The following is a 23840-nucleotide window of genomic DNA, read 5'->3' on the forward strand; positions in this document are numbered from 1 at the left end:
TCTCAATGTCATTATAAAGGGGAATATACCGATTATAAGTATCTGAGACTGTATTAGTGTGAATGCGTCTTGGACAATTATTTACAGTTCAGACAAATGGAATGAAAAATCGACTACACGTTCCATGTTGAAGGGTATACAAATCAATGTTACTTTGGATATATTTTTCTTAGGTAATATTGTTGCATAGAATCTGAAGTCCACATACCTAATATTTAGGAGGGACGAAAACTCCTAAATACTGGCATCAGAATGTCAAATTAAATCATAATAAATTAAAATAAAACAACAAATAAAAATGCAAAACAGAAAATAATTTATTTATATTTTATTCAATATTGCTGCAATAATCCACGATGCCAACACAACTGTCATACACAACTGGTGCATGGTTGCACCTCCTCTGGCCACGATGTCCTTCGATTTTACGCTAACTTCCAAAGAAATCTGTCTTCGTCCAATGTTTTTTAAATCAATTGCAACATCATTGCACAAACTACCATTGCAACGTACACACAATGGATCGTTATTCGTGCATTCGGCCAAATGTGAAGCACATCCTCGCAAAACATAGGTCAATTCTAATTTAGAAACAACCGTACTAACACATAGATCATCATGCGAAGAACAGTTTCGTTGATTCATTGTATCCGGATATATCATGGTGTCACAATCTTCATCATCCAACGAAGAGCACGAATAACATGTGCGTACCGGATAACGATTACAGCCAGTCGATGTGGAATCGCGGCAGAAATAACACACCTCATTCACTCGAGGTTTCGCAAAGAAATCTGCATCAGCACACCCCCTTGTTACATGGCTACCATTTTCACATGAAAAGCATGATTGGGTTCCATTGGCGCACTTGCTGGCATACAGATTCTTGCCCTCTATGCATTTGGGATCATCCTTGGAGGAACAAGTGTTGCATGATATTGTCAAACAATCATTGTTGCAATTTTCTCCATAACATTCCGTTAGAGTTCCACTGGGGAAAAATGGTTTGTTGGATGAACAGCCACGTTGCACAACTCCCGTCTGTTCATTGATGTAGGTAAAACACTTTGCTTGCTCCCCATATAGATTCTTATTTTCACAATACAAAGCCGAAGAGGCTGCACATTTATCTGCCATCATATCCTGGCCACGCCAACAATCCGTATTGGGGCTAGCAAATGTATGCTGACACTGCAAACAACTTTGTTTCCAAACTCCGGGTTCATTGTTACAACCATCACGATTACATTTGATACATGAATGGGGGCATGTTGTGGAATCTGTGACGGAACGCTCACATCCTCGCTGAACATTAGACATGTGTAGTACTTTGGTGAAGCAGCGATCATTTTCATGATAAAAAGGACATGGAAGCAACCATTTGGTGTTATTGGCCACATCGACACAATCCGCTCCAGAACATTGATAACAGCGTAGACGGTCGTGAGGGAATATATCACGATTACAGAGACTCTTTTGACATCGTTCACAGGGTTCCGGGCAGTAGCGTGTGGGAAACAGACGAGTCAGACAACCTCGTCGTGTTATACCCGAGGCTGGCAATAAATAGGAAGTGATTATATTTTTCTTTATTCTTTGGTTAGTCCTTATTTGCTATGGGCTTATTCTATGTGATTAGTATGAGTTCTCCGCCAATGTTTAATGAAATGAACAATCACAATGTACACATATTTTGTTAAAGTTTTATGATTTCTTAAAGTATTTCTTATCCGAAATGTATTAGTATTTAACTAGATTATTATTAAAGTTCACTGTTTGTTTAGCAAATCACTACAAGCTTGAATCGTGAAAGCATTACTGCTACCAAAAGCAGCAAAATACATTCCTACTTATGCTTCCCTCATATAAATATTTTAAAGTTTTAGAGGAAATTAAAATGTAAATTGGAGCCCAACTCTTATTCTTTTAAAGTCGATAAAAATAGATGGAACATCTAACAAATTTATATTTTAATCTGAACTGATTTCCTACAATTTAAATTGTATCTAATATGTAGCTCATGTAAGTGAGTTGGTCTGTTTTCAAGTGTAAATAACAATCAATACTAGTTGGTGCACCTCATCGTCAATTCTCGTACCAAGCATGTTACAAACCATATTAATTTTGGTTAATTTGATAAGCTTTTGAAAATAGTTCTAAATTTCTCCATAAAATTCTTACATTTTTTAAAAATTACTAAATTATTACAACTTCTAAAATAAAATTAAAATTTTGACTTACCCACAACTTGAACACATTCATCTGTTTCCGAAGGACATTCTTCTACAGAAATCTGACGACCCGGTTTGGTAGCACATTCTGGATCCTCGTTAGAATCACAGGCATAACATTCTAGTGCACTAACTAAAAAATGACAAAAAAAAATTGTTAAACCTAATTAAAAAAATGTTATGCATTAAGATACCTCTTTGTCCCGCAATTAAAGCCGCGAAGAACACTATTACTGCTAGCCCTCTATTGATTTTCATGTTCCGTTTGCAATGCCTTAACCCGTTGTTCATTAATACAATGTCATTACTGATGGATTACCATTAGACATTTGGAAACAAACTCAACACTTTCGAAAAAAATAATTCCAATATTCGATTGTCTTGCCAATGATAAGATAATGGCATTGAAATTATTAGCCAACGCTGATGATTATCGATCCTCAAACGGAGAACGAGAGAGAGGTCGATTGGAATATCTTTTTCGTATTATTCTTGATTCTGACGATTACCAAATTCAATATCAAACAACAATTGTTGGATTTGTAGTCGGGCTATGGCATTTTGTCGATTAGTCAGACGCCGCATTGCTGGTGCACAACTAAGAAGGAATTTCTCATCCGAATCGAAATAGTTATTCGAAGCATAATATTGTGGAGTCATTTGGGTGTTTTGTCTTTTATACTCGGCATTTTGATTTGAGCTGGTGTTTGGGGTATGATGATGTTGACTGTGATGGTGGTGATCAATAACTTCCGCCTCTTCGGGTACAGGCATAAAATCTGTAGCTTGTACCGAAACTGTGTTCTGTTGAACATGTTCATTACTATGCCTCTCTTCGATGTGACTTTCCAATTTGTTATTGTTCTGATTACCTTGCGCTTGTTCTATAACAGCCGATGAAGAGTTTTCACAGTGTATGCTTTGATCATCGGAATTGTCACCGAATTCCTCAATCAGATGGTCATCCAAGGCATAGCTTGAAAAGAAAAATTGAAAAATTTATTAAAATTGGAAAAAAAAATTACACACCTTTTCATTACCTTGCATTATCCATATAGGGTATCATAAACGTCATCTGATCATAGAATATCCATTTGCGATGCTTATTTCGCGTGTGCTCATCTTCGGTTCTTTGAACCTGCTTATAGTGCTTGGCAAAAGAATCTCTAAGGGAACGCCATCGCCTCCGACATTCATCTGTTGTTGCACCCATGACCTCACTAACTTCCTGCCAATGCATTTGACGCAGCGAAGATTTGCGAAATGACTTCAACGTACGATCATACAGAATTGGCCTCAGTTGTACTTGATGTATAAGTTCTTCCTCGTTCAATACAACTAATTTACCCGTCGACCGTCTTTTTCTTATTTGAGGCTTTCTGGTAGAGCTCATTTTTTTCAGCATGCGAAAAATCAGCCTTATTCATTCAAACATACATTTCACCATTTGATAGGAATAGTAAATCAAACAATTATAAACTGGAAAATGCCTTATCAGCTTAACTGGCGGCTCAAACAATCGCAGAACGTTACACTTTTATTTCAACTTTATTATTTGCTAATAAATTCTTTTTCAGTAAAATAGTCTTCAACAACCGCACGCAGTAAAATCACAAACACGACTGAGGATATAGCTTGCGGTTAGAACTTTTCCCGCGCAAATTTGTGGCATAATACACTTCTCAAGTTGTTTCGCCGACAGTTTGTCACACAAATATATAAAATGTTTATGGATTCATGACTTACTTTGCAAGTATAGACTTAGACACTATTATTAAGTGAATTTGTTAAGAATTACAGTCTTTTATACAGTTTTCACACAAATTATTTCCGTTTTATTGCTGAAACTTTGCAAAACAGCGTTTGCTACTAGGGATAGATAAGTCGACTTCCGATTAATCGAAAGCTGTAACTACGCTTAGTGAAAATATCAACGGCGTAAGAATATTTGCCATCGCCTTTGCTTTTTTATCAGCTGGTAATATATTTGCATGGCCACACGTCGAGTTTGTGGGAGTGTTTTGTAAAATGAAAAATATTATATACTTTCTGCTTCTAAAGTGTGTAAAAATAATTCAATAAATAAATATTTCATTAGTTTACATGTGTATTTGAAATTATTTGTGGAAAATCCCATATAAAATGTTTTCTTGACTATCATTTTTAAATATTCAATAATCGTTTCCTATTATTATTGGTTATTCTACTGCCATATTTTTTGTAATCCTAGGGTTTTTTCTTCGTAAATTACTTGACACTGACTGAATGGCATTAGTTCTGTTCCTAAACGTAAAATATAATATTAAATTGTACAATATTTTACAAAATATATGATATTATGTTATTCTTTCAATTTTCTGAACACTTTTAGTTGGTAAACTTGAATACCCTAATAGAACACAAAAAAACAAGATGGAACTAGTAAAAGAGCTGTAAGTTCGGCCGGGACGAACTTTGAAAACCCTCCACCATTTGGAACGAATTTGGTAATATTCAAAAAGTAAATAAATAAATAAAATTCGTTTAAAATTCTGTTAAAATCTTAAAAATACCAAATGTAGCCGTTATATTATGGTCTATACGAAGACGTAAACCTGCACAGACAATTTTTTGTCATAGGCTGTAATATCCATTACGAACTTCAAATTCAAATTTGAAACAATTCCGGTGAATATTGTCGCTAAAATCATCAAAATACCGAACATGGGGCGGTGCCGATATATGGGGGCTATACCAAAACGTGGTCTTATATGGCTTATATACCAATAGTTCTGTAGACATAACATACATTTGAGTAAAATTTTATCAACCTACTTCATTTCGTTCGGAGGCTTGAGTGATTTACACAGACGCACGGACTTCGCTAAATCGACATAGAATTTTATGCTGATCAAGAATATATATACCTTGTGGAGGTAGAAGAGCTTCGTAAGACTACTAAAATTCAGCCATGAGGATATGACATAATTATTAAAAATTAGAAGCAACAAGATGTTCTCAATTCTTTGTTATTTTTTCTCATTTTTGAAATGAGTTAAAAAAGGCAAAAGATGAATGGAATGCCTGAATTTCATTCAAAACATGATCCAACTGTTCAATATTTTCGGTGCGCGATCAGCCATGCCTAATAATAGTAAAAACTTTTACATTGTTCTGATTTATACCAGGCGAGTTTACTGGCGACAATTTTTATCGTTCACTTTTGAACATGTCTCTTACATTATTTTCAGCTAGTTTCTTTATTGCCTTTGATATTTTTTGTTCATTTCTAAAATGAGTCAAATAGAGCGAAAGATGAATGAAATGCCAGGATGTTCTCTTAAATATATGATCCTAAGTGTTCAATTTTTTAATTCCATGGCAAATCTCGTTAAAATTATTAAAGCGCGCCCCGCAATTTAAGTTTTTTCAAATCATTGTTTTTGAAAATATTTTGTTTTTATTTTTCAAAATAACAATAACTGTAATCAGATGGGAGATCTACCTTACCTTTTTATTGTACCATGGTACGAGCATTTTTTTCATTTCCATTCTCCATACACCTCTTTCCCACAAACATAGAATTGCTAAATTCGGACATTCAAATTTAAGTATATTTTTTTAAAAAGGTTTGTTTTTTTCATTTAGGGTCATTTTGACAATTTTCCATAAAAACCATCTGGCAGTCCGGTTTAAATGAATGAAAACAATTTAAAAAAAAAAAAAAATTAATATAGATTTGACGGTTTTCAATTTTGTTATCGTCATTTTGGCGATTTTCCATAAAATTAATCTGGCAACCCTGCTCGCATGACATTTCATCGTTGTTATTGTTTTTGGGAAAACACTCGGCTTGTTTACGATTAACAGCCGCCGACGAAATTAGTTGAATTGAAGAAATCAAGAAATCAAACGTGCAATACGGCGGATCTACATTTATTTTGACTGGGTTAGTGGTGTGTCATGGGAGATCACCCTAATTTCACATCGTCATACAAAAAAGGAGAACAACAACTGCTGCAGCAGGTGTAAGACGAGAAACACTTTCATTTTTCAAGAAACAAACTACAAACCAAAGCAGAAGGAAACATAAAAAATGTATAACCTTCAAATATTATAGCTAATACATTAGCATTATTTTTTTTGCTGAGGCCACAAGAAATCGTAACAATAACAACAATACGTGCACGCCAAGCCCTCTCAGCCTAGGAAGTACAATAGAAACACACGACAAACAGTGCCATCCACATCCACAGAACTTGCAAAATTTTCCAGACGTACCAGAGTCAACAAAAACAACAATACAATACATTGACCTTTAAATTATTAAAAAGACTACAAAGGTTCAGATGTATACTTAACAATTTAATTTCATTTATTGTTCGACAAGCTGTGTTATATATATTTTCTAACACTTCGTTTTTGATGTCGTCTTTCAACGAAGGAGAATTCAATTAAGTCTCAATTGAGGGCATAAATTATCTAAATTTTTGTCATTTGGAAGCCTGGAAACCTAAAACAACGAACGCCCAGTAATCGATAGCCAAAAGTAAACAATTAAACAAAAGAGGTCTGAGTGTGGAAAGAGGGAAAGTGAAGGAGGTCAACGGAGATTTTACATATAAATTAGTTGAAGGTATGTAAATATTTATATGTGTGGTGTTAGTTATGTGGAGTGTATGAGAAGCGTAAACTTTTTTTTTTTTTGAACTTTGAAACGAAACCCTTGTTGAAGGGCAAAGATGGCGATTTCTAGGAATCAAAACGCCAGGTTATATTCACAAGGTGGTTTTAGTTGTTGTTTTGCAGTTAATATCTTGTGATTAGACTCGAACTTCTGGTTGAGAGTGGTAACAACGATGAGTGTGTGTATCAATTTGCGTAGTTAAAACGATAACACCAAAAGGTGTATGTAAAGACAAATCCAGTGTGTTTATATTGTGATGATCAAAACTGCACTAGAGTTTTGATATGTCCAATAGATGCAGGTGACTTATCCAAAGCAAAAAATAGAGCGTATCTTGTGATTGGACAAGCGAACATCTGGTTGAGAGTGATAACAATTTTGTGTGTGTGTGTCAATTAGGGTGATTAAAACGATAACACCAAAAGGTGTATATAAAAAGGTGATATGTCCAATAGATGCAGGTGGCTTATCCAAAGCAAGGAATAGAGCGCTGTGGAGTAGAAAAATTCAGGAAAAATGGGGGAGGGGGAGCGAGATTTCAAGTTAGTATTTGTTTAATAGTATTTTAATAAAAAAAAAATATCACAGATTGTATCACAGGAAAAGAAATCACAGGTTTAGATTAGCTTCCTTAATAAAATCAAGGAGTTGTATATAGAGATTGGTGTTTTGTGTTTGGAGGAGGGTTGTCAGTTTATGGTGAAGTGAGAAGAGGCTAGGAAAATTGGGTCTTATGTTTACGAACCTCAGACATTCAAAAATACAATGTTGGGCATCTTCCCGACTGCCACACGTTTCGCAGATATCATTATCTACTGCTCCAATGCGATGTAAAAAAACCTTATCATAAGGTTGACCAACCATCAACCTATTTATTAATTTTGTATCTTTCGAGGATAGGTTTAGATTGAGGTACCAAGGGCGTGTAAAAACATTTCCACAGATTTGGAAAAAATTTTTTCCCTTGGTCATTGAGATTTGAGAAAAATCGTCGTTCCAGTCATTGACAATTTTATGTTTGATCATCATTAGAGCCTCATTAGTCGAGAGCTCAGAGTTAACGGGGGCACCAAATTCAGCTGCTTGTTTTGCAAGGTAATCCACCTCTTCATTAAAAGAGATACCACGATGACCAGGGGTCCAAATAACATGACAACGTTGAATATTTGAATCACGTAGAATGTTGTGGAATTCTCCAACCAAAAAGTTGTCCGAGTTATCAGTAGCCAAAGCCTTGCAGGCCGCAAGACTGTCTGTAAATAGGACACATTTGTCTTTTCTGTCTTCCACAGCAATCTGTAGAGCCTTTTTAAGGGCAAAAAGCTCGCCAAAGGTGGATGAGGTTTTAAAATCAATCTTGAAAAGAAATCTTTGCTTTTTGGAGATGTTGTAGATTCCACAGCCGGTGGCATTGTTTTTGACCGACGCATCGGTCGCGAATAATTCAAAGTCATGCATTTTGTAGTGAGCAATCTCCTTGTTATAAATGGCTTGTAATATTTCATTACCGGTGTTATCTTTTTTGGAAGGTAGTAAGTTGGTTCTGACATGCAGCGAGTTTTGTCGGGAATATGCTACCGTTTTAATCCGTTCAAAAATTTCTGCATGATCATGAAAAACTTTGCTGTAGCTGGATTTGACCAATGGGTTGTTAGCGATGATATCATATAGTTCTGGATTTTGTAGTCTCACTTTAATGATCTCTTTTGCTGTTAAAAACTGAGCTCTGTGTGCAGGTGGTAGTTCCCCAGCAAGCGTATATATTACATGATTAGGTGAGGATTTAGGCACTCCCAGGGATCTTTTAATCATTTCGTTTTGCAGACGTTCAACCTTTTTGTTAATGTATTGTGGAGAATTGGCAGTTGTTGTTCTTGAGTACTCAATTTTGGATCTGACAATGCTTCTATACACATTCAGGGCTACTTTTGGATGTAGGCCTCCTTTGATTGAGGTAAGGCATCTCAACAGATTAGTCCTGTTTATAACTGCATTTTCTATAAATGTGTAGTGTTCAGATACAGACAAAGAATTGGAGATAATTCTTCCCAGAAACTTAAGTTTTTTTTCCTGTCGTATGGAAATATCATTGATGTTAAGTGTGATCTGTTTTATGCTGTTTTTGGCAAAGTACATAGTGTTTGATTTTTCCGGATTAAATGACAGATTGAGTTCTGAAAGTGCTCTAGAAAAGTTGTTTGCCTTTCTTTGTAGGAGTTGCAAGGCTTGATCAAAGTCATTATGATAAACCATAATTAGAAAATCATCTGCATATTGAAAGATTCGGCTGTTATTGTCTTCCAATTGGTGTAAAGAGGCAGTATACAGATTAAAAAGAAGTGGAGACAGACAGCTGCCCTGTGGGATACCGTTTGTGACAGTAACTTGATTATTGCCAAGTTTGAGAAACCTTTTAGAAAAGAAGTTGATGATCCAGTTGGAAATTTGTTGGTTGAGACCATATTTATTCAATATATTGGCTAAAGTGTTGATTTTAACGCAGTTGTACGCATTGTTTATGTCCAGTGAAAGAACTAAAACTTTGTAGTTGTTCGTTTTCAGCAGGGCAACTCTGTGTAAAAATTCATTCAGGCATGTTGAAGTTGACATTCCGCTTCTGTAAGCAAATGTGCGACTAGGCAAGGCATTGTTGTTTTCCAAATGTTGTATTATCATATCTTTAAGCATTAGATTAATGCACTTAACAAAGACTGAAATTAAAGAAATCGGTCTATAATTTGCAATGATTTCCCGGTCCTTGTTTGGTTTGGGAATTGGTACGATTTTGATGATCCTCCAGCTATCTCGAATTGAGTTATTAAGAAAGGCGTTGTTCATTGCTGTAAGTACAGCTCTTTTTGATATTCCCGGAAGTGCTTTTATCATATCGTAAGTTATTCTGTCATGCCCAGCCGCAGAACCTTTGTTTTTGTTTTTCAAAATTTCTTCAAAATGATCAAAATCGAAGGTAATATGTGGATTGTTTTCAGTAAGTTGAGAAATTGAGTGTGGATTGGATTGAGATATATCATTTGACTCTTCATCCGGAACTTGTTCCTTTAGTAATCTTAAGTACGGCATGTCATTATCATTGTTCCAAACTGCGGTATCTGCCTTCGTTCGGTTCCGAACATTATTGATGAATTTCCACCCTTCACGCGTGTTGCCATTTTTATTTATTGTATCTATTTTGTTATGAAAATTATCGCTTTTAGCTTTGTTGACGGACTTTTTCCATCTCTCAACTTCTATTCTAGCCTGTTCAAGGTTATTATACGTTGGATATCTTTTGGCTTTCTTGATCGCTGCAAGTTGTCGACGGTACAGGGTTGAAAGGTTATCATCCCACCAGTACTTAGGTGTTCTGCCATGTTTTAGAGATGTAGTCGCTGCCTTGATTTCATCACTTATCCCATCTGTAATCTGGTCAAAATCAGGTTCAAGTTCCAAATTGCTCAGCTGACCAAGTAATTTCTTTTTGTGCAGAAAGCAATTATTACGTATGTTAGAGTTGTTTATCTGAATGCTTATGGGTATATGGTGGCTGCCACCCCAATGACCTTCAAGGGTACACCAGCTTGCAGCAATTCCATTTGAAACAAAGGTTAAGTCGAGTACAGATCCCTGGGAGGTCCCTCTGCCTTCAAAGGTAGGGTCTCCATTGTTTAAATTTACAAAACCAGATTCCAGCATGATAATTTCAAGTTCCTTGCCTTTTCTGGATGTGACATGATCACCCCAGCATGTATTTCTGGCATTAAAATCACCGCATAGAATTACGTTGTCAAATCTTTCCAAAAAGGAAGCAAGTTTGGTCATTTCCTCAACGAATATAACAAAGGGAGTTGATGGTGGAAAATAGATCGATGCCACAACATAATTTTTTGCAAGGTTTGTAGTTTTAACTATTAAAATGTCTTGTTCCGTTTCAAACGGAATTTTGGAAAATTTTATTTGTTTCCTGAGAGCTATGGCAACACCACCATATCCATCAGGTCTGAATTTTTGAATGAGATTAAAGTTGATGAGTTTGTTAGAATTTTTGATGTTTTCTGAAAAAATTTCTGCAAGAATTACAATGTCATATTTGTTTTTGTTGACGAAGAATTCAATATAGTTTTTGTTAGTGCGAAATGATTGAATATTAAATTGTAGTATTTTTACCTTGTCCATGTTGATTTTGTGATTTGAGTTCATTGTCATCAAGATCAAGAGATACTCCGCATTTTTGAATTCTGTCATTGAAATGTTTCATAGCCTCTATGCCAATGGAATTATTGTTGTTTTTGAAGACATCCAACATAAATTTAACCAGTTCTTTGGTAATTTTTTCTAATTCTGTAGTTCTTTGATGCTCCTGGACGAAGACTGGCTTGGACGGCGATGGTTCTTCAAACATTCTGTTTGAAATTGAAACTCCCGGCTTGTGAATATACCTTTTCACCGGTTTTTTGGCCACAGAGCTATATGTGAATGGGGTCATTATTTCATTGACTTCGTTGTCAACTGATTGATCTACAAACTTCTTGGTTTTGGTGGTGTTATTTTTTGCAGTACTTGGAAGGTTAGGGAAATTTTCCTCATCCCAAAGGATATCAAAACGATTTTTCATGTTATACATGGTTATTACCTCCTTTCTGGACATTTTCTTCCTCGTCATTATTTTGTTCGTTTCAATTTCTTTGGCCCATGTTGAACATTTTTCTTTTTCCTTGCAGGAATGGTCTGATGACTTGCACAGAACACATTTTTTAAAATTGCAATTACCCTCACACATCTCATTGCTACACTGCAAACATCTGGTCTTAGAACGACACCCCATTTTCGTATGACCAAGTCTTCCACAATTGAAGCATAGTCTTACAGCCGGATAAAAAGTATTTACAACCAGTACCGTATGGTTAAAAACAACCCAAGCCGGGTGATTATCACCACTAAAGCCAATCTTGATAGTTTCGGTTTGTCTTACTTCAGACCCTTCTTTTCTGGTGAATCTTTTCACCGACGTTACTTTCCTATCGGAGACAATACCTTTTAACAGATCCTCCTCTGAAAAACAGACTGGTACGTTTCTAATGACTCCAAAGGTTTCCACAAAGTTCCTTGGAACAAAAGCTCTCAATTTTTTCTTCTTTAGATCTTCATTTTGAATGAAATTATTCGCAGAGATTCTGTTTTCAAAAGAGATTTTGTAGAGCGTAACACCAATCGCATCTACCCTTTTGATGCTGTTAAATTCTTTGGCTTTGATATCTTTGATTTTTTCTATAAAATACAAGCCATTTTTAACTTTTTTGTTTTTAATGTTTTCCGCCTCACTAGTATCTACTAACACCATAAACTCACCTTTATGCTCCGCACTATATAGGGTAGGTTCATCATTAAATCTCCTCTTCTTGGGATCTTGCAGAATTTTTTGCGTTAGGACGCCCGCATGTTCAGCAGCTTCATTTTGACACACATCTATAGCTTTATCGCCATTTTCTAGACCTCGTTTGAGTTTGGCATTTAACTGTTCAGCGCTAACAGTATTAGCCTCACTCACACACACAAAAGCGTCTCGAGGTACAGACGCCATGGCGTCCATAACCTCACTTAACGTGGCTTTCCTCACAGCCACACTCAGATTGTTTTGCACTCACACACCAGGTATGAAGAAAAAATTTTTTCCACCGTAGTTCCACAGCAACAGGTTTATATTTAATGATGTAAAAATTATCCACCAATCCCAATACATCAGCTGCACAGCAACCAGCAACTTGAAGAAAAATAAATGCACACAGCAGCCACCAGCAGAAAAAACCACACAGCAGCCACCAGCAAAGAAAAACACACAACCACCAAAATTTATGTATACCAGTATACACACACTAAAAGGCACTTGAAAATATTACGTCTTAACTCGTTCAACTCTCAACCAGGAATGGAAGCGTAAACGTACGTACGTGCCTCTCGCTACCGCTGGCTCTTCGATTTCATCCGACTTTTTCTAATTTTGTTCTCTTTATTCAATGCTACCGTTACCCCCTACCCCCGGGTGGCATTGGTGATCTTTCTGTTGGCGAAATTTCCCTTTTTGTTTGCAACTGTACTTTTTTTATAGAGACAGACCGGCGTAAGACAACAAGCAGCAGATTTACGACAATGGCCAAGGATAATCAGTGGAACTTTGTTGATGATGAGTCGGAGGCCTGTGATGCCATGCTGGCACCTCCACCAGCCCGTTCTGCCAGTGACCACCATGCCGAACGCATGTGGCAATTCCAGGTTCTCATGAATGATGACATGGCTGCCGGTGAAAAGTTGGCTGTGGTGGGCAACTGTGATGCACTGGGCAACTGGCAGCTGGGTGGCGGTGTTTTGTTGAGCAAGGATGACGAGGGTATGTAAGCTAAGACCATGACTCTTCTTTTTATGTAATTTGACCACATTACCAATATGGTCGAAATAGAGGATTGCATACAAGCAAAAACGCACAAAGACAACAAAAACAACACAAATTTTCGTAAACTCTTCTCCAGATTCGAATGTGTGGAGTTTGGATATCCCATTGCCTAGGGATCGCACAATTGCATATCGCTATTTCATTTGTGCTGTGGACCCGACAAGCGAAAAGCTATTGGTACGCCGTTGGGAAACTTCTTTGGCTCTACGACAAATAGCCATTGATGAACAGGGACCCCGTCGTACCGATGCCGATATCTTTGGTGTTGTCAGTGATGTTACGAAAGTGGATCGTGGTTGGTTATCAACGGAAACCATTGTCCAATTTAAGATCTTCAATGCCCCATTCTCGTGGAAACAACGCATGAAGAAACGACTCATGTATGTTAAAGTAACACCCATGAATTTGCGTATACCAACTGGTGGTGCGGCGGCAGATAACAACCCGCTGGCGGGATCCATTGCACCACTGGAGGATTCCCTCTCCAACGATACGCATGACACGCGTGAGAATGGCGGCGATTGTGGCCTGGCATTTTCCTTTTCTGAAGTTGTTACCCTGTCGGCCGATGACAGTGTCATTAGGCCACAGCCTCAATTTGGCGCAAGATGCGGTCCTGATGACCTGGTTATATTCCATTTGACAATTGGTGATTTCGAAAACACCGCCTATTTGATTGATTTGTATACGTACAGTTCCAAGGCGGAGGAAGATGAGCCGCCCCATCATTTGGGCTATCACTATGTCCTACCCAATTTGTTTAAAATGTCTGAAGGTCGCTTGGAAGTGCCCATTACATGTGCCTCGAAACATCGCCCAATGGGTATGATGCAGTTGGGTTATTTGCTCATTAAACCCACACCCTCTCTCAATATGGATATGTCGGTTTCGTATACACGTTATTGGAACAAAAAATGGACCGGTTTGGATGTGGGTCATCGTGGTTCGGGTACCTCATTCAAAACCAACGATATGTCGATCAGGGAAAACACAATTACCTCGCTGAAAAATGCCGCAGCCCAAGGTGCCGATATGGTGGAGTTTGATGTGCAGTTGAGCAAAGATTTAGTGCCTGTTGTTTATCATGATTTTATGATTTATGTTTCGCTCAAGTCCAAATGTAAAATGGAAGAACATGATTTTCTTGCCCTACCGGTGCGTGAGCTGTCACTGCAACAATTGAAAAATCTTAAAGTCTATCATACGACGGAGGGAAAATCACGTTCTTCGCGTTCATTTCAAGATGAAGATTTGCAGGAACATCAGCCGTTCCCACCTCTGGCAGATGTTCTCGATGCCATTGATCCTCATGTGGGCTTTAACATTGAGGTGAAATGGTCGCAACGTTTGCATGATGGCACCATGGAGGAGGAATTTGAACATATAATCGATCGTAATCTATATGTGGACTGTATTTTGGATGTGGTATTTCGGAAGGCTGGCAAGCGTCGTGTGGTGTTCTCATGTTTCGATCCCGATATTTGTACAATGTTGCGTTTCAAACAGAATCGTTATCCGGTTATGTTTTTGACCATTGGCGTCACCGAAAAATATCAGAAGTACATGGATCCTCGTGGAAATCGTATCGAGACTGCTGTTTTCAATTCTTTGGCTATGGAATTGTTGGGTATTGTGGCCCATACGGAAGATTTACTCAGGGACCCGTCACAGGTGAGCAAAATAAATTAGTGCCTACGCAACAAAGTTTTTTTTTTCAAATTTGGTTCCAAAGGGATATGGGCGTGATCACTGAAATCGGAAAGGTTTTCTAAATCGGTCCAAATTCTAAAAAAAAAAAAAAATTAGAGAAATCACACATTTTAATCCAAATTTTTTCCGAATTTGGTACAAAACTTGTATGGACCTGATCACTAAAATCGGAAAGTTTTTCTAAATCGGTCCAAATTATAAAAAAATGGAGAAATCGGCATATTTCTAAAATAAATCAGAGCGCTGGGAAAGAATAGTTAAATGAGTTATGGATTATTTTGGAAATTAAGAATTGCTGTAGATCATTCTGTAGAAAGGAATTTGAAGGTTTTTTTTTTAATTTTATTAAAAATGTCGGGCATAGCATCAAAAATTAGGATAAGTTTAAAATTGTTCGAATTTGTCATCTTTTTCACGATTAAAGGCCTTCAAAGGGCCAATGAAACCGTCACACGCTGCCCGAATGTTGCTCTGCGGTATTTTGGCCCATTCCCGGCGAAGCGCTTGCTTTAAGTGATCGACATTTTGGTATTTTTTAGTGCCATCCTTGCTTTCCAAAATACTCCAGATAAATTGGTATCCGGAGATTTTGGTGGTCATTGTGCAGCTTTTAACGGTTGTCGGACGAGTGGCTTAGAAATGACAGCCAGAAGTTGGTTGCAGTTTTTTCATCTCACCCTGTATATTTATCATAAAGAGCATGCAAGGGAATATCCATCCCAGATTTTTGAAAATCTTTTTGTAAATATTTAGATGAAATTCGCATTATTTACGAAACTTTTGGGGTAATGGTTAGATGTTTTGTTCGCCTGTTGAAAATATTTTCTTTTAAGATTTTATGAAGAGGTTTTCGTATTATCACGACTTGTCCAATTAAAATTTTATTGACATCATATTTTGAAGTGATTTACTGTTGTTTACAGGCACTATGTCAGTTGTTTATAATCAAATGCATGATAACGTCATTAGAATATTTGCTGATTATAAAACAAAATATAACCAGTTCTAGCTGGAGAGTGTGTGTGTGTATGTAACAATGAAAATAACTTGTATTGTTGTGAATTTTCAGGTAAATCTAGCAAAGGAACGAGGTCTGGTTGTATTCTGCTGGGGCGAAGAAAATAATTGCAAAGACACGATTAAGCTATTGAAAAATTTGGGTCTACATGCGATTATTTATGACAAAATGGATGTGTTGACTTCCAAGGAGATAAAGGTATTTATTTACTAAGATATTGCCTTGAATAAATTAAGATCTTCTTCTTTATTTCATTACAGCAAAGTGTTTTCCTGCTGCAGGCCAAGGAAAGTCAAAACGAACTGTTAAAACTACAAGCCTTAGAAATGGGCAAAGTATGGCACACAACATCATCACCATCATCTGCGTCCTCGTCGTCGTCCTCATCATCGCCAAACTAATTTTAGAAAAGCATTTTGTTTTTTGTTTTCTTTTTTTCTCTAAACTAATGATAATTAGCTGAAGTAATCAGTTTTGTAATTTAAAATAATAGCAGATTAATATTTCATAGATTTTTTTACATTAAACAATAACAATCTACATACACTCCAAACAATAATTGATAGACACAAAGAATCTGCTGTACAAAATCATACAAAAATTGGATGCAAATGAAAATTGAATGTATTTATTGACGAAGGCTACTGTGCGATATAGTGAAATCGACTACCATTGTATAAATGTCATAGGGCAGTTGTCTTGAGTCATTTGCATAGAATTTATAAAGATATCTTTGATTTGTCTTATGATTTTGCTAACCAAAAAAAAGGAACTCTTTAATTGTATAAAATCAAATAATGTATTCATAACTTAAACAATCACATACAAACATGTACACACATTTTTTTATTTTCCTCCTCCTCTATTTATAATATTTGTTTTTAAATATTTTTTATAGAATTTTTTTCCTGATATATTTGTTTTGTATTTCTTTAGCCGGAAATTTTACTATCAATACAAATAAATGTTTTTTTTTTTGTTTTTTTCATCAACTACAATTTGGCAATGTAAACATTATAATTTATTGCCTTACAATTGGAGTTTTCCAATATTTCAATGGCCAAAATTTCTTTTGGGTGGAAATTACTGGTTCATACATTTTTGATACTTTTAGGAGAGCAAGATAACTAGCCAGTGAAAAATGAACACTTTGATATTTAATTTACAACAAAAAGACAAGGAATGCTATTTTTTATAAATAAATTATATTTCAAAGAAAGAAGTAATTTTATATGTCCATGCTTTTTATATTGACTAAGTAAATTATTATTACCAAAGAAAACAAGTTTATTCTAAATCAAAAAATCTAGTAATTTTTTTTATTTTCAACAAACTATGAAGCTCTGTTGTAACAGAAATTCATCGGTTTGTTTCCAAAGGCCTTAACTACTTGAACAATTGAAAATAAGAAAACAAAGGAAGTTTATACTCATGTGCTGTGTTTTTTTTTTGTTCTACAAAGAATCGAGAGTGATGACCTACTCTTCTGGATGCGATAATAATTAATATGTCGTCACAAAGTAAACGCCAGATTTATGGGGAAGTTTTTTTTTTTTAATTTCTTATCTCATTCCCACACATACACACATAAACAATGCAATCGTTTTGAGATGGTCAAATACAAACAGATTGTGTATCTATTACTATAAAATATGCCATTTTTCTTTAACAACAAAGCAAACAATGGATTGTTGATAAACAACAACTGGCGCAGCATACATATATACTTGATCTAGTATATTATTAAATTATCAATAATTTCTGGTTTTTTATATAAATAATATATGAAATACCATAAAGTAGACAATGTGGTAAATTCAATTTACTTTATAAAAAATATATATAAAAATTTGTTAATAAAACATATTTTTTTAATAATATTACTCAGAATGGAAGGTACATTTTTTTAAAATTTGTTGTATAATTGATTCATTAGGTAGGTATTTTGTAATAATTTGGAAATGTACAATTAATTTTTTATTAAATTGAATATAAATATTGGCCATTTTATTTTTTATTTAAGTTCTAAAAAGCAAATGTAACTCAGCTTATAATTGAAAAAGATTGAAGCATACTTTTAGGTACTATTCACTTTTAATGAATTACTAATTTAGATCCTTTAAGAGTGGCGTAAGAAAAATCAGTTATTTGCAAAAGAAAAGAATTTAAACTTAAATAGGTTTATTGTTTTAAGCTTTGTGTGTATTGGAAATGAAAATTATTAAAAGTAGTATATGAATACACGACATAATTTCGTCTTTTTTGCAGAACTAAATGGCCTTTTTATGTATTTCGAAAGAAAATGAATGCAAAAACGCCAATTATATGTGTGTTTTCAATTTTTTATTTATAAAATCCCAATACATGAAAATTACGCATAGAATTGGGGTTTTTCTTCTTGAATATGATTACTGTAATGACCCGCGGTTCACAAACACACACAGTTTTAAGTTTAATCGTTTTTCAATTTAATTCTTTTTATTTTTTCTCGAAAACCCAAAATCATACAATCCTTTGCATGCCTACTTAGATTTCGAATGACAATTTCATACCATAGAAACTTAACTACTCAATATCAGTGTTGCCAGATCTCCACATCCCTCCTATGTTTTTCAGCTTCAGCGTTAGTCTTGGATTTACCTGATCTTGACCTATTTGTGTCTCAACACGATCTGCAAACAAATTATTATCACCCGGTTCCGGCGTTATAGGCAATTTCTTAAGGTGACTGACGTTGCGCCTGTATAGCTTGCCATCCTTACGAATGGTGACATCATTTCCTTTCCGTTCGACAACTTCACATGGTTCTTTCCCAAATGTCGGTGTCAACTTATTTGGGAAAATCACATTTTGCACCAATACTTTGTCACCAACTTGAATATTATTTTGTTTTGCACCACGAACCTTGTCCGCCTTCTCTCTTCCTTTTTCTTTATTGATCGCGTCTAAGTCTCTGGCTTCCGCATCCAAAATGTTTTCACCGACATCAGATATAGATGGTATTTTGTCCCGAATTACTCGATTGAAAAGCAGTTCCGTTGGAGCTTTTCCAGTTGTTCCATGAGGGGTGACATTGTACATTAGCAGGAACTTTTGAATTTCCTTCTTATAGTCCGTTCCATTACTATGAGCTATTCGCAGGCGTTTGACAATCGAACGATTCATATTCTCTACTTCTCCATTCGCTTGTGGCCAGTAGGGTGGGGACGTCACGATTTCTATGTTTTTGTTAGCGCAATAGCTCCTGAATTCGTCACTGACAAACTGACGACCATTATCTGTGGTAACTGACTTTGGGTAGCCCAATCGAGAGAACAATTCATCCAGAAAATTGATTATCTCGTTTGAGGTAATTTTCTTTAGAAATTTTACCTCTTGGTATCTTGAATAATAATCAATGACCACAAATATAAAATCATTGTTTGGTAATGGTCCTAACAGATCCATTGCTAGGCATAACCAAGGCCCTTCTGGTAAAACACGTCGAGTCATCGGTGCTGGGTGTGGTGGTCTTGACACCAACAAACATTCGTGACAGTTCTTCACATGTTTCTCAACATCTCGATCTATCAGTGGCCACCATACTTTTGATCGTACCCGTCGCTTCATCACCGTTTCGCCTGGATGACCTTCATGTGCCAACGCTAAAACTCTCGTTCTTAACGGACCAGGAATTACGATTTTGGTACCTCGTAGGAGAATATTGCCCAATGTACATAACTCAAGTCTAAACGGAAAATAGCGGTTGGATGTAGCCGAAGTCCATGAATTATTTTTGATGCTTTCGACAGCTTCCATTAGCTCAAGATCTAACTGGTTCTTTTCCACGATTTCAAGAATTGACACTGCTCGTGGAACGGTTTCTTCAATTATTGAGCATATACTGATTTCAGTTTGTTGATCAAAAGACGTATTATGTTCAATTTTGCATAATCTGGATAAGGAGTCGGCGATGTTATATTTACCAGCCTGATAAATTATTTTAAATCTAAATGACTGAAGGCGTAACACCCATCGCTCTATCCGAGCGGGTGGCTTTGATGTAGGTTTGAAAATTGTTTCCAGAGGCTTGTGGTCTGTTACCAATTCGAACTCGATGCCGGCCAGATAATAGTAGAATCGTTCGACGCTCCAAACCAAAGCCAAACTTTCCTTTTCTGTTTGTGAGTATCTACGTTCTGTCTCAGATAAACTTTTGCTCGCAAATGATATGACTTGTGGCATGTTGTTGCAAAATTGAAGCAAAACCGCTCCAAGGGCCACTGGACTTGCGTCAGCTATCAAGCGAGTGCGCCTTTCTGGATCGAAATATGATAATGTTGGAGTCCTGGCCAGTTGTTGTTTAAGTTTTAAAAAAGCTTCATCTTCCCGATGGCCCCAGTCGAACTTAACATCTTTTTTCATTAAATTCCTGAGCTTATCCGTAAGATCAGCCAAATCTGGAATGAATTTCCCTAGATAGGTGACTAAACCCAGGAAACTTCTTAATTCCTCTTTATTGGTTGGTGGACGAAAATTCATGATGGTGTCAATTTTTTCAGGGTCTGGATTTATGCCTTTGTCAGACAAAATGTGGCCTAAGAATAGTAGCCTTCTTGCTTTCCAAATACATTTATCCTTGTTCAGCATGACATTCGCCTTTTCTAAAATTGCCAACACCTCTTTAAGATTTCCGTCGTGTTCAGCCTCTGTCTTCCCAAACACGATAATGTCGTCCAAATAGTTTATAGCGCAGTTACACGGCGCCAAAATGCTTTCCATAATCCTTTGGAAAATTTCTGGTGCAGAGTTTACGCCGAACAATAATCGTTTATATCTGAATAGGCCTTTTGAAGTTATAAAGGTGGTTATCTCGCGACTCTCTTCCTCTAACTCCAACTGGTGGTATGCATTTTTCAGATCCAACCTAGAAAAATATTCAGCACCCTGTAGCTTGGTCATGAAGGAATCGAATGTTGGTAGCGGATAATTTTCCCGTAATATGGCCATATTCGCACGTCTCATGTCGATGCATAATCGGATATCCCCGTCACCTTTAAATACAATTACTATTGGAGATATCCATGGGCTGGGTCCTGTCACGGGTTCTATAATATCTTGTTGTAAAGCTTCATTCAATTTTCTCTCTACCTTCTCTTCTAAGCCAGATGGTACTCTCCGCAACGGCTGTTGGACAGGTTTGACAGACTTGTCAATTGTCAGCGAAACTTTAATGCCTCTTATTTTTGGAAAGACATGACAGTTCTCGATTTGATTTACCCCTCGTCCTAGTTTCAAAACGCCCAATTTGATAGCAGTAACTCGACCCAGCAGGGATTGACGGCCGTTCTCAATTACATAAAATGAGGAGATCAAATTTGAAACTGGATCAAGGCCAATTACCGCTTCGAAGACAGCTTTCACCTTGAGTAAATTGTTTCCAGCATACGCACGAAACTGATTCTCAGATTTTGTCCGTATATTCCAAACCGTGGCGTTTCCATTAACGAGGCATTCCCAATCCACTTCACTCAACAGATTATGATGTGATCCAGAGTCAATCAGCATGTGAATCTTCCGACCCCCTATATAGCACTCTATCATTTCGTCCATGTGCCCGTTAAACTTCTCTGCAATTTGGAAACAATTGTGTTCTTTCCACTTATTTTCCATAGATCCAACTTCTTTCACACCGTCACTTGAGACAAATTGAATGTTTGAATATTTCCGCTTTTTCGCATCTGTATATCCAAACCTCGGCTGCTTGCGTTTCAAACCTTTCGACTTGCATTTGCGAGCAAAATGTCCAATAAGCCCGCATTTGTTGCATTTTGAATTTTTAGCAGGACAGTCAATACTTGTACCTTCATGCCCCTGCCGACCACATCTGCCACATTCAATCTGTTGATTCTTTGATTCAATCTTGTTAATATCGATAGATACATTGCCCAATTTCATTGTTTCTGTCTGGTTATTTATCTGTTCATGGGCATGACACATTTCGATGGTTTCTGTGAGTGTATATTCTTTTTCTAGGAGTCGTTTCTTTAAATCATTTGGGGCCCAATTATCAATTAGCTTGTCTTTTATATTTATACCCAGTATCTCATGTTTTGTCTCACCGAAATGACATTTTGCGGCCTGGTTCCGTAGTCTAACAAGAAATTTGTTCAGACACTCACCTCCTTCAGGCTTAAGCGATCGAAAAAGGTGTCTTTCAAACGTTGAGTTTCTTTCTGGTGAAAAATATACGTTGAGTTTTTCTACCAGAATTTTGAACACATCAACACCTCCAGTTGTATCGTCAGACTCAACAAGTGCTCCGGGAATGTTGTATACAACCTCTTGAAGTTGTGTGCCACCCAAGTACAGAAGTTTGTTCCTCTTTTTCGCAGTGTCTTTTATTTCCTCTGCATCCAAATATATGGAAAATGAACGATACCATTTTTCCCACTCTGTTCGCAGAAGTGCCTTATCTATGGCATCACAAAGGAAAGGTGATATAGCGACCGAGCTCATCTCTTTACACAACCTCGGACTCACGCCGTCCAACGTCTTTACAATTAAATGTAATGCAATCCGACGACAATTTAATGTCCCGACAATTTAATGTCCTGCAATTTAATGTTCTGACAATTTAATGTCCCGACAATTTAATGTCCCAAGTTCTCCTTATCTGCAATTAAATGCAAAACAATTAAATGTCTCTCCATTTGCTACAATTAAATGTTGCACTTACATATTTCTTCTTTCCTTTTTTCAGATGACTATTATCAGTCAACGCCGACAATTTAATGTCTTTTCGCTGCAATTTAATGCAAAGGAATTTGAAATTTCCTTACAATATGATGCAATTAATATTGCATTCCTCCAGCTCAATTAAATATTTACCTTCGTCGCCAATGTAATGACCCGCGGTTCACAAACACACACAGTTTTAAGTTTAATCGTTTTTCAATTTAATTCTTTTTATTTTTTCTCGAAAACCCAAAATCATACAATCCTTTGCATGCCTACTTAGATTTCGAATGACAATTTCATACCATAGAAACTTAACTACTCAATATCAGTGTTGCCAGATCTCCACAATTACGAAAATGAATCATATAAACCGGCAGCGTTATCGTCAACAGTAACGAAGGCATTACTATACCTTATAATCAGAGATAGTTATCCAGCCGCCAATAAGTGTTCCGTTTAATGCAGGCATGCTTTTTGTTGTTGTGACGGCTTTACATGTTTTTTTTTTTGGAATTCTACGTATCCGGTTCTCACTCCTGGTGCTAAAATTCGGCCATTTTCGTGGGTTGTAATCAAATATATTCGGAACCTCTTCCTTTCTGCAATTCTACTCAGTACAGGTGGCAGATTAATTGTAACGTATGGTGATAACACTGTGGGACAAATTTCAAACTAGATTAGTTGATGCTTATTATAAAAGACGATAAAAAACTATTTTAAAATATGAACGATTAAAGCGTTCTGGGACAAAATAATTTATAAAACAAATTGAAAAGTATCAATCGTCAGATGTGCAACCTGAGCCAATGTTGGTTTATTTAAATATATTTTGATTTGCGTTATGCCCATTCAAACTCTGGACCCTTTATAGGGGAGGCTCAGAAATGAGTGGACAAATATCGTCCATTGCGTATCTGACCTAAATCTGATGTAAATATTACAACGTGCAAGATGTGGACTACTTCCTTCACTTTATAGTTTTGGGAAAATGTTGAAATGTGCGTGAGGTATGAGATGTAGTGGTTCGAAGTATTCCACTTCAGTCTAATA

General features: G+C 36.4%; 4 protein-coding genes across 6 annotated transcripts; 1 reads left to right on the top strand and 3 right to left on the bottom strand.

The window, feature by feature from the left end:
* Nucleotides 1–299: 299 nt before the first annotated feature.
* LOC101888778 (transcription factor Adf-1) lies at nt 300–4105 on the bottom strand. 2 transcript variants are annotated; one of them, XM_005186804.4, is made up of 3 exons: nt 2426–2718; nt 2242–2364; nt 300–1556 (listed from the first exon to the last, which is right to left on the bottom strand). In XM_005186804.4, the coding sequence occupies exons 1-3, from the start codon at nt 2520–2522 to the stop codon at nt 322–324; spliced, it is 1455 nt and encodes a 484-aa protein (XP_005186861.1). In that variant the 5' UTR covers nt 2523–2718; the 3' UTR covers nt 300–321. The 2 variants fall into 2 exon arrangements, with proteins under 2 accessions (XP_005186861.1, XP_058977112.1); XM_059121129.1 differs by lacking the exon at nt 300–1556 and adding an exon at nt 3272–4105 and having other exon boundaries at nt 2426–3207.
* A 1967-nt stretch (nt 4106–6072) lies between these two features.
* LOC101888955 (glycerophosphocholine phosphodiesterase GPCPD1) lies at nt 6073–17082 on the top strand. Its single transcript, XM_005186805.4, has 5 exons — nt 6073–6846; nt 13001–13279; nt 13419–15013; nt 16122–16268; nt 16331–17082. The coding sequence occupies exons 2-5, from the start codon at nt 13042–13044 to the stop codon at nt 16469–16471; spliced, it is 2121 nt and encodes a 706-aa protein (XP_005186862.1). The 5' UTR covers nt 6073–6846; nt 13001–13041; the 3' UTR covers nt 16472–17082.
* Nucleotides 6843–12821, bottom strand: LOC101898041 (uncharacterized). Of its 2 annotated transcripts, XM_059121131.1 has the most exons (4): nt 12244–12821; nt 11062–12162; nt 7643–10961; nt 6843–7387 (listed from the first exon to the last, which is right to left on the bottom strand). In XM_059121131.1, exons 1-4 carry the CDS (start codon nt 12482–12484, stop codon nt 7204–7206), a joined length of 4845 nt encoding a protein of 1614 aa, XP_058977114.1. In that variant the 5' UTR covers nt 12485–12821; the 3' UTR covers nt 6843–7203. The 2 variants fall into 2 exon arrangements, with proteins under 2 accessions (XP_058977114.1, XP_058977113.1); XM_059121130.1 differs by having other exon boundaries at nt 11062–12821.
* A 1553-nt stretch (nt 17083–18635) lies between the features above and the next one.
* LOC131802037 (uncharacterized protein K02A2.6-like) lies at nt 18636–23424 on the bottom strand. Its single transcript, XM_059121379.1, has 2 exons — nt 22789–23424; nt 18636–22725 (listed from the first exon to the last, which is right to left on the bottom strand). Exon 2 carries the CDS (start codon nt 22566–22568, stop codon nt 18636–18638), a length of 3933 nt encoding a protein of 1310 aa, XP_058977362.1. The 5' UTR covers nt 22569–22725; nt 22789–23424.
* Nucleotides 23425–23840: the final 416 nt, after the last annotated feature.

Source organism: Musca domestica, unplaced genomic scaffold, assembly GCF_030504385.1.
Source record: "Musca domestica strain aabys unplaced genomic scaffold, Musca_domestica.polishedcontigs.V.1.1 19, whole genome shotgun sequence".
NCBI classification, from domain to species: Eukaryota; Metazoa; Arthropoda; class Insecta; order Diptera; family Muscidae; genus Musca; species Musca domestica.

What these genes read in the sequence shown, in the direction of transcription:
- LOC101888955 (XM_005186805.4), top strand. Translation starts at nt 13,042, where the DNA reads ATGGCCAAGGATAATCAGTGGAACTTTGTTGATGATGAGTCGGAGGCC. An exon ending in GTTGAGCAAGGATGACGAGG is followed by an intron (nt 13,280 to 13,418) that starts GTATGTAAGCTA and finishes ACTCTTCTCCAG; the next exon opens with ATTCGAATGTGTGGAGTTTG. An exon ending in TGACTTCCAAGGAGATAAAG is followed by an intron (nt 16,269 to 16,330) that starts GTATTTATTTAC and finishes ATTTCATTACAG; the next exon opens with CAAAGTGTTTTCCTGCTGCA.
- LOC101888778 (XM_005186804.4), bottom strand. Translation starts at nt 2,522, where the DNA reads ATGAACAACGGGTTAAGGCATTGCAAACGGAACATGAAAATCAATAGA. An exon ending in TTTAATTGCGGGACAAAGAG is followed by an intron (nt 2,365 to 2,425) that starts GTATCTTAATGC and finishes GTCATTTTTTAG; the next exon opens with TTAGTGCACTAGAATGTTAT. An exon ending in TGAATGTGTTCAAGTTGTGG is followed by an intron (nt 1,557 to 2,241) that starts GTAAGTCAAAAT and finishes ATTTATTGCCAG; the next exon opens with CCTCGGGTATAACACGACGA.
- LOC131802037 (XM_059121379.1), bottom strand. Translation starts at nt 22,568, where the DNA reads ATGAGCTCGGTCGCTATATCACCTTTCCTTTGTGATGCCATAGATAAG.
- LOC101898041 (XM_059121130.1), bottom strand. Translation starts at nt 12,484, where the DNA reads ATGGACGCCATGGCGTCTGTACCTCGAGACGCTTTTGTGTGTGTGAGT. An exon ending in ACAAAATCAACATGGACAAG is followed by an intron (nt 10,962 to 11,061) that starts GTAAAAATACTA and finishes TAATTCTTGCAG; the next exon opens with AAATTTTTTCAGAAAACATC. An exon ending in TGTATTTTTGAATGTCTGAG is followed by an intron (nt 7,388 to 7,642) that starts GTTCGTAAACAT and finishes TCTACTCCACAG; the next exon opens with CGCTCTATTCCTTGCTTTGG.